Source organism: Crocuta crocuta, unplaced genomic scaffold, assembly GCF_008692635.1.
Source record: "Crocuta crocuta isolate KB4526 unplaced genomic scaffold, BGI_CrCroc_1.0 scaffold36, whole genome shotgun sequence".
Lineage (NCBI taxonomy): Eukaryota > Metazoa > Chordata > Mammalia > Carnivora > Hyaenidae > Crocuta > Crocuta crocuta.
Genome location: NW_027532203.1, coordinates 5,136,443 through 5,156,368, shown reverse-complemented (window position 1 = coordinate 5,156,368; position 19,926 = coordinate 5,136,443). Strand labels below are relative to the sequence as shown.

The following is a 19,926-nucleotide window of genomic DNA, read 5'->3' as shown; positions in this document are numbered from 1 at the left end:
AATGTTTCCTTTTCCCTGAAGTGTCCACTTGTCATTATTTCAGGGGATGAAGAAACGTATGCCTTCCTGTTTCCTCCAGCTTCTTACTCTATCCATATATTAAAATTCTCACTCAATCCATATATGAAAATTCAATTCCTTTCGCTATTCTAATTTGGAGGGTTTGCCTCCCATTTGGACTATTCTTGTACAATTTATCATACTGCAAAGTTTTAGTTGCATTTCTGTTTTTCCAAATATGCATCTTGTACCCTTTCTCATTTTGTGTGTGCTTTTTTTTTTTAATGGATACAATAATTCCTCAGATATTTCTGAGAACTTTAACATTTTTAAGTTCTTTAATGTTCCTTAAATTACTTCCTCAGGAGTCAATTCTTCATTTTACCTTAGACACTTTTTGGTCATATTGGAGGCTTTTGAGAAATGGTGATTTTTAGCCAGACAAGTCTGCAGGCAGAGCTAAAGCTTCGCTCTGGGGTTGAGGAATCACCCATGCTGGAGGGTCCCCAGATGACAAAAGGCTAGCAGTGGCTCTGCAGGCAGATGTTGAGCATCAAAGCAGGGCAAGTTCCGGGTCAGCCAGCAGGCCTAAGTGGAAGAAGGCAGGCAGCATGTACCTGAACTCTTTGCAGAAGAATACCTCTTCCTTGACCAGTTTTTCTAAAGTGGCTGGTCTAAGCTAATCCACAGTCCCACTTTCAATGTCCCATGTGCTTTCTTCATCCCAGGAATTGATAATATAGTTCTTGTTATTTGTTTGTTATGCTCTGACTGCACCACTACACTGTAAATAAACAGATGTATATGATATGTATATGACATAATATGGGGCAAATAGTGAAAACTTGCCATATAATCTCTATACACATATATGATATCTTACAATTAGAGACAGTCTTCAAAAATAATTCCACCTTTGATGTATATTACGTAATATTTAGGGTAATTTCATGCGATCATAAGTTGCAAAATACTAATTTTGCTTGGGTTTTGCTCTCCTATTCACACAAATACACATACCCAAAGTCAGGCATGCAATCACCTTACTCAGAGGGTAGGGCAGTATTTAACCCTTTCTAGTTTATGAATACCACACTAGTGCTACAGATTTGTCAAAAATAATTCCAGTGAAGTCATTCAAACACATTGCTAACACCCATATTTTAATGACCAAAAGACTTCAATCAACGGTCAAGAGCAAAATCCTTCCTAATTAAATGTGAATTCTTACAAACTAAAAACCAACCTTTAGGAGAAGTAAAGGAGGCTGGATATACCTGCCTAAGTTTGGTAGTGCCAGGTTTGTGACTGAAACTTCCCCACTCCTGATTCAAGGAAAACAGACCTGGGACAGCAAAATCCTGCTGCCCGCCTTCGTCTGTTCTCCTCCTTACCCACCCAGTAGCTGTCAGTATCTCCCAGAATCGTATCATTGGCCTTTTCTTGTCACTTCCTACATTCTAGAGCCTCCTATGTGTGTAACAGTTAACACACCATCTTATCTTATGCTGATGCCTTCCAGTCTTCATAACCAACTCTCATCTCTACATCATGATCCAAGTCACTGAAGTGTTACCCTAAGTTTACGTCTAACTAATTCTAACTAATTGGTTTCTTCAAATATAAGCTGAACTCAGAAACATTCATCCTTGCCCCTCGCACCATCTCCTCTTTATTTTTACAAGTCACAATGGTACCAACATGTCCCAGTCAGCCAAGCAAAGAGCCCCCACACCTTCAATCAAGCCCTGCTGAATTTATCTCTTTAACATCTCCCACAGCTCTCTGTGCCCCTTTATCTCCTTCACTAGCCACTCAAAGGTCTCTGGTATCTGGCCCATTATTTATAAAAGCAAGAGAAGAGGCTTTTGTTTTGGAGTCTGTACTAATATGAATAAAAAAGAAAAAGTTTCTAAGTAACTAATCTATTCTGTCAGCACTCATACTCATCAAAATATTCCTTCCTATAAGTTAATAAAAAATATGAGACTTACTTAAATGGTGTAAACAAAAACGGTAAAGTAACTTCTTTTTTCTGAGTCATTTTCACCTGGGAACCAAGCATGAAAATATTTTATTATATTGTAAATGAGACAAAAATTAATTTCATTTTGAAATACAAACATCCATTAAAATGGCTCTTTGGGGATGGTTCACTACTTTGAAACTAAATGGAATTTTATGTTACTATATTATTTCATAAGTATTTAAACGAAAATTTCAGATTAGCATACTGCCACAATGAACTGAGAATTAATCATATCAAGCTTGCAAAAGAACATATTGTTCTTTTAAACTAATTCAAGAATTAATCTAATTAAACTGTATTTCTTTTATTCTTAGAAAACGAAACAAGCCAAGCTGCCTTAACAGTATTAAGAATAGCAGAAAGTTTCAGTGAAATGGTCACCTAATTTGTCTTAATGCATGTGACAGTTATACATGAAGTGACGAGAAATGCTGCAATCTCTACTACTACTTCTATGGGGCAAATTCCAATCAGTAAAGAGGTGTTGTGTAGTCTTTATAAGCATAGTGGTGGTCTTCAAAGGTAATTCTACACACACAAACTGATTCCTGGGATCGGCACCTCACAAATGTTAAACGTTATGACACTAGTCAAAGACACAAAATTTAAAGATCATAAACTATCGAAACTAATCTCTTTATATTTTCACTTAATATATTTGATGTTAAAATTGTCATCGTTATCTATTTGTGTGTGTGTGTTGTTTTACCTTGAATTGTTCAAGAATCTGTATTGCATTTGTAAACATGCTCTCTGCTTTGAAGAGATCGGTGTTGTTAAGATAATCTATAGGAAGGATGCCCTGTAAATAAAAAACACCGGTTTAATATTAGTATTAATGTTACTAGTATAATATTATTAGTATTAACAACTCAGTCTATTCTTATAAAACAAAACAGAGTTACAAAGGAAACAATAAAGACAAGACACATCTTTAAAACCATAACTGAAATATGTTCTATTTTTTTCCTCACAAAGTGGATACAATACAGTAAGCAAAACCATAGAGATGAAGTAAATTCAATAAAACCTAATATCTACTGAAAGACTACTGTGTGCTAAGCACTGAACTAAATGCTTTGCACACACAAAATATCCCTATGGTGGGGCCACAGCCACTATCCTTAAAAAAGAAAAAATGACATAATAAGAAAACTGAGGGTATACCATGCGTAGTAAGAGTAAAGGCTGTTTTGTTAAACTTCTGTTTCAGTTCTACACATACACATATACTTATGACTAGAAGGGTCATTAACTCAGAGTTCTGAGTTAGAGGACGTTATTTAAAAAAAAAAAGTTAATGTTTATTCATGTTTGACAGAGATAGAGACAGTGTGAGTGGGGGAGGGACAGAGAGAGAGGGAGACACAGAATCCAAAGCAGGCTCTAGGCTCCGAGCTGTCAGCACAGAGCCCAACGCGGGGCTCAATCGCACAAACTGCGCAATCATGACCTGAGCCAAAGTTGGATGCTTAACCGACTGAGCCACCCAGGAGCCCCTGCAGGGGGTTTCTAATGGAGCCCTACCTTCCTTTACTCAAGGATAAACAAATAACCCAAGCTAGCCCACTCACAAGGTAAGCAGTGGAATTTGACTCTTGAGAGTCAAGGAACAAAAAGTACAACAGGTATAATATTATTCTCCCCTAGTACTGGTGCACTGAGCACAACAGTTTGGATCTTTCTTCCTTCCAAGCCTCCGGTGCTCCCTTGGCTCCTGTTCATTTCCAAGCCTGGATTATGAGCACGCCTTCAAGTCAACAACCCAGTAATAGCTTTTTAATAAATTCCCTTTAAATGGATTCAGTTTCTGCTGTGAAATATATGTGTATATATATACCCATATATATTTTATATACATATAAAGCCATTTATAATACAAAGAAAAATCTATATACATTTTAGAAAAAAAAATTTTTTAAAGAAAACCTATTAGGCTTCTGCTCCATGTTGTAGATTATAATACATATGCAGTTACTCACATAGATACTTAGGGAAAAAAACAGAAGAAAATAAGTTTTAAATGTAACCAAAGATTATTCAGAAAAACATAAAAAGTAAATTTTACTGTACAGTAACTTTTTTATTCTGAGAGCTGATAAGAAATTTTATTCCTTACCACTGAATTAAGGGGAACGGGAACTCCGATAAGAGAAGCCATCAATGGTGCAATATCAGCCTACAAACAGAAAATGTTCAATTCTAGTAAGTTTACAGACATCAATAAGTAAATTATATAATTTAACGCAACTATATTTTGGACTATCATCATGATGTTCATTATAATCCATACCATCAAACATTTAATACACAACAGACATCTCTAAAAATGTCATTTGCTATAGCTGCATTAACTTACACACTAGAATAAAAAGTTAGTACCCTGGTAGCTAAGAACTTGACCACTTCATGTAATAGTTTTTCAGTATCATGAAAAGGATGCCTTAACTAGAAAGAAAGTAAATACCAAGACAAGCCTTTAACTGGAGAAACGTACATATTAGGAAAGAAAGTGTACACCAGGAGGTTTGGCCAGACAGTGAAAGTCCAGAAAAGACATCAACCCCCCAGTTTCCCGGACACTTGTTTGTGCTTCTACCTCCATTTCCTTATCTGCCTCTCACTCCTCAGCCCTCTACAACTTCCTTTGGTCCTTCACCATCCCACAGACACTCTCCCTTACTGAGCTAATACCCTCTATTTTTCTAGATCTGACTGTTTTTATATTAGTCCTTTTCATTTTTCAGGGAGTAAAATGTTTAGCTGTCAGAATACTCAGTTCCAAATCCTTGCCTGCAATCTCTGAGTCCTTGGGGAGGTTATTTGACCTTCTCAAAGCCTCGGTTTCCTTATCATCTATTTTCTTATCATTTATTTATTTAAAAGAACTCCCTTACAGAGTTATGGCATAATTAAAGATTACATTTATCAAGTACCTGGCACAAAATAATCCTGCAATAAATGGTGGCTACAAATGCTCTTCTGGTTATTTTAATCACTTGACTTCTCAGCAGCACTGTGTAGACTATTCCCTTCTTGGCATCTGTAACACCAAACACTCCACTCAATGTCTTCAGTCTCACTGGGGCTCCTTTCCAGATACCATCTCTAGCTCCCCATTTAAAGTTGGAGTTTGGTCCCAGGCTCTCACTGCTTCTCACTCTTTACCATCTGGACTCTCTTACTAAGTACCATCCTGCAGAAAATTGGAAAACTACAATGGCCTCTAATTGCCTTGTACCTTTCCCCCAGAATCCACTGGTGACCTCTTCTAATCTGTTCTTCATGCTGCAGCCAGAGAAATCTTTCCCCCCAAAAATACAGACATCACTCTCCAAGCTTCAGATACTTTAAGGGCCTCCTCAAGCTTTAAGACTAAGTCCATAGACCCATAAGAACCTGCGGGGTCCAGTCCTAGCCAGACATCATAGCACAGTCTCAGTTTCTCTGGCTCCTTTAATAAGCCAGGTATCATCTCACCAGAGCTCTGTGTACATGCTGCTGCCTCTGCCTGGAAAGGGAGAAGGAACATCCTGTCCCTGGTAACTCCTACTTATTCTTCAAACTCAGCTCAAACCTCTCTTTCTCGGTAAGACTTTGTGGACCATACACTCTATCAGATACGTCCCTTCTGTACGTCCCTCACAGCTTCGCTTCCTCTTTTGTACTATTTATCACAGCTGTAATTTTACATTTATTTGTATAATAATTTGCTTAATATTTGTTCTCACCCCTAAACTGTAAGCTTCCCAGGACAGGCATTTTGTCTGCTTTTCCTCAGCATTATCCCTTATACATATATGTTTAATGTTAATGTCTGCACAGTGTTTAAATACACTGTGGACACATAACAATGTTGGTGGAAGGAGTGAATAAAGAAAGTCTCATCTAATATAGGTTTGAAGTAGGAGTGGTCACTGAGCAATAGCTGAATCTATATTTAGTTTTAAATTATAATCCAGTCTGGCCATATGTTTCATGATCTTCAAGTTATTTCCTATCCTTCTGACAGTGATTTTTGCTGCAAATTAATTAAACTGCTATTCTAATTTTATACATTTCCACTTATTTGGGCGATATGCAGCCATCCCTCTTTAATATGCTGGCAGAGACCAGGCTTCTGCACCACAGGCCTGAAAATGAGATCCTAGACCTTGGTTTACCCACCACAATAAGCAATGCCAGTTGGTAAGGTGACCTGGAGAAGATAAAATATTCCTGCCACCTTGGAGGCCATATACTAACAATGCCATGCCTTCTACACATAGTGAGGATGGCTGTTTGCAGAACGTATCTTCAACAATGAAAATTCCATGCTTCATATTTACACATAGTGTTACCAGTCTAACTTGATTAGGCTGGCCATGCGTTTTCCTGTAATCTATAGTTTCTAGCTAAGTAATCTATGTTTTGTTATCTTTTTTCCATTGTATTTGTAAGCATCCTGGGTAGAATTAAAGATAAAATATGTGTTAATAAAAAAGAAACAGTAGCTCACATACTACAGGAAAAAAAAACATAATTGGGTTTTATTAGGTCTGTGCTAGGAGCAACTAAGCCACGCAACCATGACAAGAAATCATAGGAATTGAACAGCCATGCAGATTTCAATTTACATAATAATTCTTTAATTAGCCAATGTTATTTGGAGGGAGTCTTCTTTCAGTTTTACTTGAAGCTTTTTCTATTTTGCCAAAAGACAGATTAGTTGGGTTAAAATATTTGCACTAAAAGGATTTCCCTTGGTAATTGAAATGTTTTGAAAAATACTTTACCATCGATATTATTAATATGCTTTTTCAGATTTTTTTTCCAGCCTAAACTTCTTCTAGGAGAGAAAATTAAACATGAACGTGATTAAATTGAACTGAATACCTGATGGATATCTTGCCTCTTCCAGCTCTCTAATTTCCATTCTGAAACAAAATGAGACACAACAGCTGATGTTAAGATTTTAAAAAATAATAATAATAGTTTCATTATTAAGAGAGATCGATGTGTAATGTGAAACAAAAGTACTGGGCAAGGCTATTTTAGGCCAACTATGAACAAAAAAGACACTTAACAGGCACAGCTGTATATTTTTAAAACTAGTATGTAAAAGAATAGCTTTAAAGTAAATATTTGGTGTTTTCCGTGATGATTTGTTAAACTTTCAAAATGCTCATTTGCAGACAATTCTTTCAAAACATCAAAAGGGCAAGGGAGGGAAGATGGAAGTAAAAGGCACAATGATAAAATCTGTCAGCATGACTACGACAAATGACAGTCCTGCTCCGGGGAGTAATTAAAGCAACTGATAGTCTCTTAAGACAGCCTAAGCCTTTCTTTCTTTCTGTAAATGCAGTTGCTTGCAAAATACTTAAAGATGTTGCTGTGATATTCTCACCGTCACTGATCCCAAATGTTAAAATCCTATAGTGAGTTACAATTAAAATAGCCTTCAGAGATAACCTCATTCCCCTATTTTTCCACATATAAATTCAGAAATTTCAATAGACAGTAATCAAAACAGATGATTATGAGACCATGTCTTCACTTAATGAATTTAAGATATATTACCAAAAGGGTTCTAAGATATTATGATGAAATTTCCTTTAATAAGCTAGCAAAAAAATATGTTCCTAGTTCTACTAGTCAGCTACTAAAAAATTCACACTAATTACCTGAGGAGGAAAAAAATGCACATTCCCTTTCTCTGTAATTTATGATACCTAATATTCATAGAAGAAAAAAGATATTCCTCTGTAATGATTCTTGGAGTCAAATTATTCTATAACATTAATTCACTGAGAAATCAAGTGCCAAAGTTTTATCTCCTAAGCACAAACATTCGATTTAACCTAGCTTCTATTAGACCCAATCCATTTACCACAGAGCATAGGAATATAAAATGGTGAAGCTGCTTTAGCAAACAGTGTGGCAGTCTGCAAAACATTAAACATACAGTTACATTTATTCCATTAGTAGGTACCTATGTGAGAGAAATGACAACATGTGTACACAAAAACTGGTACACAAATGTTCACACCGGCACTATCATAAGAGCCAAAAGTGGAAACAACCCAAATGTCCATAAGATGACTGGATAAATAAAATACGGTCTGTACACACAATGGAATATCATTCAGCTATAAAAAATAAACTACTTACACATACTACAATACAGATGAACCTTGAAAAAATTATGCCAAGTGGAAGAAGCCAGACACAAAGACTATACAGTGAGTAATTCCATTTATATGAAATGTCCAGAATAAGCAGATCCAGAGAGAGAAAGTANGGGGAAGGTCTTTCTTCATCTTGATGATGAAACTGTAACTAGATAGTAGAGGTGATGATACAATCTTGTGAATACGCTAAAAAAAAAAAAAACAACAACCTGAGAGGTACACTTTTAAAACATGAATTAAAATGGNGGCAGGGAGGAGGACACTTGTGGGGATGAGCACTGAGTGTTATGTGGAAACTAATTTGACAATAAACTATTTGTAAAAAAAATAATAATAAAAATAAAAAAATAAAATGGCATGAGAATTTTATCTCAATAAAAAAATAAATTTAAGAAAAGAGTCTAAGGAAATTTTATTATGCAAACCGAAGAATCTTCTATGACAGAAATAGGTAAATATGGCCATGAGTGTGTATGTATCCCTGGAGGTTTTAAAAAGAATATTCCCAGGCCTCATCCAGACTCATGGAATTAAAATATCTAGTGACAAAATCTGGAAATCTGTTTTTTGTTTGTTTTTAAATTTACTTAATTTGAGAGAGAGAGAGAGATGTGAGACGGGCAGAGAGAGAGTGAGGAGAGAGAGAGAGAATCCCAAGCAGACTCCGCATCATCAGCGCAGAGCCCATTGTAGGGCTTGAACTCAAGAATTGTAAGAACATGACCTGAGACAAAACCAACAGTCAGAGATTTAACCAACTGAGCCACCCAGGTGCCCCAATGTAAATTTGTTTGTTTTTTAATCTGTATTTTTAACAAGTGTTTTGGATAATGCAACTAGTCTGGAGTGAGGCATTTGAAAAGAATTTGTTTTATCCAATTAATAAAAGTCTGGAACGCAAAAAAAACCCTTACCTCACAAAATAAGCAGAGCTCCAGGAAAAAGGAATTCATTTTCCTCATGGATGAGGAAGGAAGGGAGGCTTGGATAGTACAGAAAGCCTTCAAAGTACTATAGACAGAGCAAAATCAGTCCAGGTGTGAAATGTCAATTGTGATATATGTGTGATTTATCTGACTGATAGTCTTTGCAGGCTAAGATATGACTCAGGAGTTTAGTGGATAAACTCAGCAATAAAAAGGCTTGTGGGAAAAAAAAGCAATAGTATAATCTATACTTGTATCTTCATAAGGCAGATAACTAAGACTATATATGTCAATCTGAATATTATAAACCAAATAATAAGAACTATACAAAACTAACACATAAAAAGAGAAATGATACAAATATCAAAATGAAAACTATGCCTAGAAAAGTGATTTTTTTAAGTTAAACTTTGGTTTTATTTTACTTTAATGTTTGTTTATTTATTTATTTTGAGGGAGGAGGGGAAGGGAGACAGAAAGAGAGAGAGAAACCCAAGCAGGTTCCTCACTGTCAGCACGGAGCCCACTTAAGGGCTTAAACTCATGAACCGTAAGATCATTACCTGAGCCAAGAGCAACAGACAGACACTTAACCAACTGAGCCACCCAGGCGCCCCCCTAAACTTTGGTTTTATTTTAAAATGTTACATTTTTGAAAACAATAAAGATACATGTTTATACCTTTCAAAAACATATCATCAAATTTCTGAGCTGATACTTTTTGGGGATACTTGATTCCAGCTCCCCAAGTGACAAACGGAGTTAAAGTCTCTGAAGGATGACCAGCCCCATGGAAACCTAGAAATAAGACATCAAGAGTAATAGACAAGGATAAAAGAAATTATACCTATTCATTTTTTAAAATAATTTTAAAGAATTGACCCATATGTATTTCTACTTCTAGCCACCACACTCCCAAATGTATACAACTCTGCATCGTACTTAGTTTTAAAATATTCCCAAAGCATGTCAGAGCATCAACAACAGACAGGCAAAAACAAAACAAAAAGAATGTTTGTTGATCGACTGGGTGAAAGAACAACAAGAATATTAACGAGAAGACTTGGGAGGAGATGTGGCCAGAGTAGTGCCATGCAAGACAAGCAGTCGGTCAAGGCCAGGTCTGTTCTGGAGAGGACAGCAAAATCTCTTGATGAGTTTCTTCCAGGCAACTCTGGCTGGTGTAACCAAAAGCCCCTTACGGAGTGGAACCAGCTCACTAGAATTCTGCACTGTGATGTGGGAACCCAAACTTCATCTTTGCCTTGTTTTGCTCTCTGTGCACACACTGTGTTTGCCTTAGGAATCTCACAGAAAGGACAAGGCCATCTAGGGTAGACTTCCAGGGGCCCTAGGATTCGTGGTTATACCACCTTAATCTTACCCTGTTTATCATCACTTCTAGTTAATGCTAGGTAAATAATGGGATGGGCACTTTTTGTTTTCTTCTCCATAATTTTCTCTGATTTCTCATTTTAAATAAGAATATATTCCTTTTATAGCCAGAAGAAAGACTCTTTATAGAAGATCAGGTTTTTTATACTAGCATGTGAAGCATGCAATTGTATGTTAGACATTCTGCATAGACTAGGACATCTAATCCTCCTCAACATTACAAGATATCTGCAAGCTACATTTACAACTACTTTAATCATAAAGTACACATCACTTAAAGACAGACTAACCCCAGTCTGTCATTCCATGGTCCGAGGTAAAGACAAATGCTGTTTTCCCATCATTTCCATAAAAGTGTTCAAGAATGGACACCATTTCTTTTATTCCTGCATCCACTAGTCTAATATTGTCCTTATATTCCCTGTTCAAAAACAAATAGAAGAGCAAATTAAATTACATTAATTTGAAAAAATCAAATTTCTTCAACATGAACCTAATATGAATCATCTAAAGTTATTAACTCCTAAAATACATTTATATTTCATCCTTAATATTTTAAAATCAGAGCTCTTTATATTGTTAAAAATAATATTCTCTCCTTTTAAAGAACCCAAAGAATCTGAAACAGTTTTCAGAAATAGTTTAAGAGGAGAATACTCTCCAATGATGATTAGCAAATGTAATTTAATGAATGCTTTTTACATCTCAAATGCATTATGACTTTCAAGTTCATGCCACTCATTGATGCAAACTATATTGTTCTTGTCACATTAATAGGTATCATTGTTTCAAGTATAAAATGTTCTCATCCCTTAGAGTGTTTGTGACATAAAACATTAATATAAAACTATAAGCAAATTATATTTAAGCTTCCATATAGTTGACTAGGTTGGTTTGGTATGAATTCTATCACTTGAAATAGTCTATCATGTTAAAGGGGAGGATGGTATTTATTACCGGCAGTTAACCAATTGGCATTATACACAGTTAGACTTATCTAAACCAAATTCTAAATAAAAAATAAAAGTAAAACATGGATTCTTCCTTTTATGGTCTGCAAAACTGAGAAAAATATTTGCTGTTCTATACAGGGAACGCTATTAAAATACAGTATACAGGGGCACCTGGGTGACTCGGTGGGTTAGGCGTCCGACTTTGGCTCAGGTCATGATCTCACTGTTTTGAGTTCCGGACCCACATCAGGCTCTATACTGACAGCTCAGAGCCTGGAACCTGCTTCAGATTCTGTGTCTCATTCTCTCTCTGCCTCTCCCCTGCTTGCACTCAGTCTCTCTCTGTCTCTCTAAAATGAATAAACATTTAAAAAATTTTTAAAAGGGCGCCTGTGTGGCTCAGTCAGTTAAGCATCTGACTTCATTTCAGGCAGGATCTCACGGTCTGTGAGTTCAAGCCCCACACTAGGCTCTGTGCTGATAGCTCAGAGCCTTGAGCCTGCTTTGGATTCTGTGTCTCCTCTCTCTGCCCCTCTTCCACTCATGCTCTGTCTCTCTCTGTCTCATAAAATAAACATTAAAAACAAATTTTTTAGGGGCGCCTAGGTGGCTCAGTCGGTTAAGTGTCCGACTTCGGCTCAGGTCATGATCTCATGGTTCGTGGGTTCGGGCCCCGTGTCAGGCTCTGTGCGATAGCTAGCTCAGAGCCTGGAGTCTGCTTCAGATTCTGTGTCTCCCTCTCTCTCTCTGACCCTCCCCTGCTCATGCTGTCTCCCTCCCTCTCTTTCTCTCTCAGAAATAAATAAAACATTAAAAAAATTTTTAAATTTTTTAATTAAAAAAGAAATACAAAACTTTATATAATGATTTGCTAGCTACAATACTGATCACATGAATACAAAAGGAGTAGCTAATTACATCTTTTTGTGATATAAATATTAACATCATATAAATGCTTTTTTCCCCAAGATTTACTTAAATATTCTAAAATAGTTTTTTCTCTGCCTTGATAAATGAAGAATATAAGTAATGTGATAATTACAAAAAAGTTATAATACTTTAAAAGTTCAAATAAGAATACCTGAGTCCCTCAAAAATATGAAATTAAACACAGCATTAAAATTACCTTGATGATGGTCGATGAGCATGTCCATTTGTATCTATTCCTAATAAATGTAAGAAAAAAACTATTTTTTCTTCATTTAGTTTAGAAAACAAAGACTGGTTGTTTCTGGCAGTATGAAAGAATTCCTATATGTAACAAAAAGAAATTTAGTTCATTTATTTTACATAAAAAATAATTCTGATGAAAACATTCAATTCAACTTAGACATAACTATAAAATTATCTTACTTTGTTTAAGCTTATCCTCAGAACCTACCAACACAAAGTCCTTATTGTCAGTTCACACATCAGCACTTGAATAATGAGTGAGCTGGGCTATAATTAGGCCAAAAAAGCATTCTAGAAAAGGGACCTTGATTTCACGAAGATCTCTTAAGCACTAAATAGAATATACCAGTTTGAAGACATATGTTGACAAAAGCCAAAAATAAAACAGTACCAGTGGCAACAATTTAGGAACATTTTATCATTTTTAAATGTTTTAGGAACTGGACTACTTCTCGTTGTCCTGTCTCATTACCGCCCTTGCCCAACTGATACTGCTCACTTGAACAGAGTGAATAGCTTCAGAACAAGTTCCTTTTCGCCAAGACTAGAACCTGTTCTTCCCATCGTGTGATAGAAAAATGCCCACTTAATAAAATATGGGTCAAAAATTATTATACTGTTTCATAATTATAAACTGGATTCAGAAAGCCTTTCTAAGACAATGAATTAAACCTCTATTCACATACATATGAATATGTAAACAAGTATCGGTGGGGAATACTTTTAAACTATTTTAAATAAGTCAACAGGCTCTGCCAAGATACATAATTGTCATTATGTACATACATACATAAATGTCTGTTAGTAGATGGTAACTTTGACAAGAAAGATTTCATTGTCCAACAAAAGCCTGAAGTATTTTTTGAAATAATTCTTCATCATTAAAAATACCAAAAAATACAAACTGTGTCATTAGAGAAACCTGCTACTCAAGAAGAGAGGTAAATAAAAAACCATGATATGTAACCTGCTACATCTTCCTCAAAAGCATAAAATTGCCCCCTAACTTTCATATGCATTCTACTTAGCCCCTAAGTTTTCAATCTAGATGGAAGTGGTGAGTTCTTCAAGACAATGGAGTTCAATTCTAAAGATATCATTGAAAGCTGACAAAAAACAAAAAAACCAAGCAACTTAAGTGGAGAAACATTTATAATTTGTTCCATGATTGGTAAAAAAAAATATTCAGCCATGTAAGAAGTGCTATTCATTCATACATGGACACAAGATCTGTGAACTTATGAAATTCTATTCTTGCAGAGCTCAACATGTTAGATTCCTATTGGCTTTTTAAAAGTTGGTCTTTTTTAGTTTTTAATGTTTATTCATCTGAGAGAGAGAGAGAGAAAGAGAGAGAACACAACTTGGAGAGGGGTAGAGACAGAGAGGGAGACACAGAATCAGAAATAGGCTCCAGGCTCTGAGCTGTCAGCACAGAGCCTGATGCGGGGCTCAAACCCATGACCTGTGAGATCATGACCTGAGTTGAAGTCGGACACCCAACCGACTGAGCCACCCAGGCGCCCCAAAAGTTGGTCTTTTGTATGTAAGAGGTGAAATACAGCCCTAGCTACTTTCCCCTTCATATTTAGTATACTCAGGACCATGAGCCCCCACTTTTTCTCATCTCCTTGCAAAAGCACTCATTCATTTCTGCACTCAACAAATATTTGTTATGCATCAAGGGAGAATGCTAGATGACTACCCCCCAACATGCATTCTCCCTCTCTCTCTGAGTAAAAACCTGTGATTTCATGAAATGTGGCAATGCTCCAACCTTAAAACCTACATATTTCCCATCCTCTCTCACAGCTAGACGTGCCTTAGTAGTTGTGGCCAATAAGATATAAGTCAAATATTTCAGTCAAAAGACAATAAGGACCCTCAGGCTCTTTGAAATAAATATAATAGGGAAAAAAGGTCCTTTTCAATTCCCTGCACTGCTGACCTAAAACACTGAAATAATGGCTGCAACTCCAGCATCTCCTGGATCATGAAAAAACTTGGGAGATAAAACTCCTGCTCTGAGGACAGAAGAGAATTCAAGACTGGGTCTTAATGACACCGTGGAAGCATTATGTCAATCTTGGACTCCATCAATCCTGGGCTGCCTTCTGCTGGCATTAACTTCACTGAGATAAAAGTAAACTTTTAAGCCGTATTTTTTTTTTTTTTACCTATTTTACAGAACTGAACCTAATCTATTATTTGTACCTCTGTACCAGACAATTCCTTGATAGGAATTTAGAGGTAACAACGGGAAAAAGTCAATATCTCTACATAGGACGGAAGGGGGATATGCCATGTATCATCAATTGTGGTATAGCATAATGAAGTACTTAAGACAGTGGTATTAAGGGAGTAGGGAAGAGTTATCTAAGTCTAACTGAAGTGAGCTGCAGCAAAGGAAAGCCATGGAAGGCCTAAAAGAGGAGACGATGCACAAAGTGAGTTTTGAAAAGCAAATAGATTCAACATGCCTTAAGCTCAAGGACATTATGCCAAGTGAAACAAGTCATTCACAAAGAACAAACACGGTATGATTCCAGTGATATGAGGTAGCTAGATTAAACAAATACATAGAAACAGAGTGTAGAATGGTAGTTGCCAGAGGCTGGGAGAGAGAGGAAATGGGAGTTGTTCAATGACCACGGAGTTTCGATTCTGCAAGATGAAAAAGTTCTGGAGACTGGATACACAACGATATGAATATACTTAACACTACTGAGCCTATATACTTAAAAATGGCTAACAGGGCAAATTTTATATGTACTTTACCAGTGTCAAAAAAAAAAAAAAAAAAAAAGGTGAGTAGACATTTCCATGGATTCATTTTGCCTGAACTAAACATGAGTCTCTTGACAGGGCACAAGCCCAGACTCCCTCTCTAGCCTTATCTCAGACCTTGCTCCTAGTCAGTATTCCTGCCACACTAAACTCCTTCTTTCAGTTCCTCAAATCTGTTATGCTGGCTCTTCCTTCAGGGCCCAAGATTTACATAATGCTGGTGGCTCTTCCTCACATACTATCCAGATCCATTTCATTGTTGCCTATACTTCTTCAGAGATCATCTCAAAACTCTCAGGAAAGCCTTCCCCTAACTGTCTGGATCACAATTTTCTAAAGACATATTCTTAGTCCCTGTATTTTCCCTTCATACTACTTCCCACTGCTGATGATTTCATGTTCATTGTTATTATTATACATATATACCATTATTTTATAAAGTCACGTGCAAGTCTTTTTTTCTGATCACTCATTATCATATCACCAACACAATCAGTGTTGAAATAAAGGAAAAAAAGGCATAAAATCAGGGCAGCCACAAACTATAAATCTGCTCACCCACAAGGAATCAAATCCACCACTCTGGAGCATTTTTAGCTATGTATATGAAATTAGAAGCAAGTGCCTTTCAGCAGATGCTAACAGAAGTAGATTCTCTTATGAAGCAATCACTAGAAGAGTAATTTGCTAATTATTTTCTTAAAAGAGATGTTATTTAACCTGAAAGTTTACCCTGTTGACAAAAGTATATGTTAAAAGAAAACAGAAAATTTCAAGAAGATCCTGATAAATGAAATAGGGTTTGTCAAAGAATGCACTGAATACTTAATTCCTGCTAAGTAAATACAAAGAAAAATGCTGTCATATACTGAGGAACACATTTACAAACTAACACAAATGACCATATTGTGGAGAAGACCACAATGTCAGTTCAAAAGACACTACTGGTAAAAATAAGAATCATTAAAGGTCAAGCAATGAATGCTTCTTCCAACAGGTAAATTATAAGTTGTAATTTGTAAATAAGAAACAATGGACAGGAAGAAAGGAGAGCCAATGTCCACAATTGAGATTTTCAAACAATTTTTAAAAATGTCAATTCTATTGAATAGCTGGTAAAACTATGATGATTGACACTATCAAATAGTCCAAACAACTTTACTTCCTAGAGCAACTCATGGATATTTTATTAGGACTGATTTCTTAATTTGTGTTTGCTTACTTTTCTTCAAAGTAAAATTTTTAAAAAATCATGTTATTATAAATGCATCACATTTGAACAGCATTTTCAGAAGCAGTTTTCATACATCTCCCATGGTCCCTCTACTGTTGGAGACTACTGCATGACCAAAGGAAGATCAAGATTTACACAGGATTATTCAGCAAACAGGAATGAAATGCAGGCTCCCTGAATTCCAATCCATGGTTCATTTTATGGTCAGAAACATGGAATGTTAGAAAGTTATCTTTTGACATTTTAAAAAAAATTTCATTAATTGGTTATTATAGAATGTGTAGTTTCTTAGAATCCAGTCTTTCTAAAATAGCATGCTACAAATACAGAACTTTCAAGTTCCTGCAAGTAGGAAAAAACTAAGATGCATTTACTAACAAATCACTCTCTAGTACTGTAGGTACAACTATGTGTGCTGAAGATTATCAACTCAAGAGCACGCACCTTAACTTTATCAAAAACCCAAGTATCCAGTTTTGTTACATCATGAGCACCAAAATCTTCAATGTCAGCATCATAGCTACATGTGTAAACATGGTCTCCATAAGCACCTAAGGAGGAAATTTGGGGCAAAATATTTTTAAAAATTTTTTAGGCCTTCATTATATATGAAACAGTCATTTAAAGATTTCTGTGAGTAACCAGAATTTTTCATAAGGCATTGTGTATTATGACAGGAAGAGAAAGATAGGGGGAATAATTAACATTTATTTCATGTGCCACGGACCATGATTTGTACTTTAACACATGCTATTGCTTTTTGTTCTCACAATAACCTTCTAATTTATAGGTACGCTACATGTAAGTTAATTAACTTGGCCAAAGTCACAATGCTGATACATGATAGCACAAAAATAAACACCAAAACCTGTCTCTCTGTACAGATCAACCTATTCAAAAAGTCTGTATGTCTTTGGATGCTACAATTTTTTTTTAATTTTTTTATTACATGTATTTATTTTTGAGAGACAGTGAGGGCAGGGGAGGGGCAGAGAGAGAAGGAGACAGAATCTGAAGCAGGCTCCAGGCTCTGAGCAAGCGTTCAGCACAGAGCCCGATATGGGGCTCAAACCCACAAACTATGAGATCATGACCTGAGCAGATGTCGGACACCCAACTGACTGAGCCACCCAGGCACCCCAGGATGCTACAATTTAAAACAGATGAAGTCATTTGGTTTACAACACTTCCTAAAGCAAGAAGAAAATTCAAACACTTATTCATAGAATATGTATATTTTTCTAAATATAAGAGAATAAGTATTGTCTATTGCTACATTCTCCGAAGGGGTGAACAAACATATTAATCTTATACCTTTGCAAGATTTTATTAAGAATCTAATCACCTTAGTGAATTTCTGAGATAGGCTCTTATAGGTCACCAGGAAGAAATATAACTAAGGAATAATCTCTTATAATAGCAATCCAGTTCCAAAGATACTACCACTACTCAGCTATTCCACTTCCCACATCCTAAGTAAAGACCTCAGTGGCTTTCTTGGTTACCGTTACCAAAAGAAATGGAATATTTCTATTGGATTATTTTTGATTCAGGCATTGGTCCAATCCTATCAACTATAACCTGAAGTAGGAGGTAAGCTTGGTGAGTCCTAGGAACTTAATCCATCCTCACCACTTCCAGTCTCCCCAAAAGCTAAACTGCTTTCCAAAGAAAGAAGTATATATAAATGGCAAGCAGTTTGAGGGTTTTTTTGGCTTTCCCTACATAAGAATATTCTATGAATATAGAATATAATATGTAAAATTCTGAATGTATATTTTGCTTTCAGGACACACAATAATACTCAACAATTCCAATTATTAAGATTACACCTATGTCTAGGCATTAGGTTATAAAACCTTTTCATTAAGTAAAATGACCAATCATTCGGCTCTCACTAAAAAGCATTTAAAAGGGGCCCTTGGGTGGCTCAGTTAAGCATCCAACTTCAGCTCAGATCATGATCTCACAACTCATAAGTTCGAGCCCCGCATCAGGCTCTGTGCAAACAGCTCAGAGCCTAAAGCCTGCTTTGGATTCTGTGTCTCCCTCTCTTTCTGCCCCTCGCCTGCTCATGCCTTGTCTTTCTCTCTCTCTCAAGAAAAACATTAAAAATTTTTAAAAATAAATAAAATAAAAAGCATTCAATGACACAAAATTCAAATGGAATCCAAATGATTTTTAGAAAATAATATAAGTGAAGTTTCTAATCAATGCACAGAAACAAACACAACAAATCCAAATGTCATGATCTTGAATATATGATAATAGAAATGATAAGTTATAGCATTTAAATCTTTCTGTGAATATCTACAAACATCTTATAAGTTATCAAAATAAAATGAACCAGACATCAACATCATTGTCATAATGAAGAATTATGTGATAAGCGTGTTGCTGTCTCACAAGAATTATCTAATTTAATCCTAAAAACAAACCTATGAAATAGAAACTATTACCACATTTTTAAAAAGGCAAATTGAAGGTCAGAGAAGTTATTGAACTTGCCAAGATTATAAAGCTGTTAAATGTTAGAGCCATATACCACTTCACTGAATTCAAGAAATTAACAAGTATATGATGTGGCAATACTTCAAGTACAACTAAAATAAAGAATCAAATAGACATGTCTATCCATTAAAATATACATTCCTATGTCAGAGAGGTTAAGTATTAAAAACAAGTATCTCAAAAATCAATAAAATACAGTAACTAACATAAAAATTACCATATTGATTTATTAACTACATGACGTGAGGGAATACAATCAATGACTCTTACCTTTGGCAAACATAGTCAAGATATCTGGGCTTCCCCAGCTCCATGTGTACTTGCTTTCATTAATAAGAGAATCAAATTCCACAGGATTTTCCTTCCATCCTTCAGGTCATGGAGAAAAGAAGCCAATAGTAACAATTGTAATATATACCTGGTAAAGTATTAGTATAACCCTTAAAGTAGTATTCTTCAAATAATAACAATGAGGATTGCAAAACAAATGCAAAACTGATAATAGATTTTGTTACATGTATTAAACCATAAATTATTTTAAGATTTTACTTTAAGTAATCTCATATACCATAATTTTCTTTTAAAGTTTATAATAGATAATTTCCTTCTTACTAAGATACGGAATTTCTTTGGAAGTTTTGAGAGCTAACATCCAGGAAAACCGTGGATCCATCCAATCAGATTGTCTTAGGAGCAGAGGATGACAAAAGCAAAGTTTAATTCTTGAATTAACACCAGTGTGCGT

The 19,926-nt window shown here is 35.7% G+C and overlaps 1 protein-coding gene across 5 annotated transcripts in view; it reads right to left on the bottom strand.

Moving 5' to 3' along the window:
- Positions 1-19,926, bottom strand: part of PIGN (phosphatidylinositol glycan anchor biosynthesis class N) — a 102,643-nt gene that overhangs the window by 61,987 nt on the left and 20,730 nt on the right. For all 5 annotated transcript variants that reach the window (XR_013338402.1, XM_077777634.1, XM_077777633.1 and 2 more), the window contains 9 exons: positions 19,452-19,550; positions 17,115-17,221; positions 12,603-12,727; positions 10,814-10,944; positions 9,810-9,926; positions 6,905-6,945; positions 4,149-4,208; positions 2,739-2,831; positions 1,995-2,050 (listed from right to left, as the gene is read on the bottom strand). Coding sequence is in view for 4 of the 5 variants with exons in the window: in XM_077777634.1 (XP_077633760.1) it covers positions 1,995-2,050; positions 2,739-2,831; positions 4,149-4,208; positions 6,905-6,945; positions 9,810-9,926; positions 10,814-10,944; positions 12,603-12,727; positions 17,115-17,221; positions 19,452-19,550 (829 nt within the window). In the remaining variant the exon portion in view is untranslated. The remainder of the gene's footprint in view (positions 1-1,994; positions 2,051-2,738; positions 2,832-4,148; positions 4,209-6,904; positions 6,946-9,809; positions 9,927-10,813; positions 10,945-12,602; positions 12,728-17,114; positions 17,222-19,451; positions 19,551-19,926) is intronic.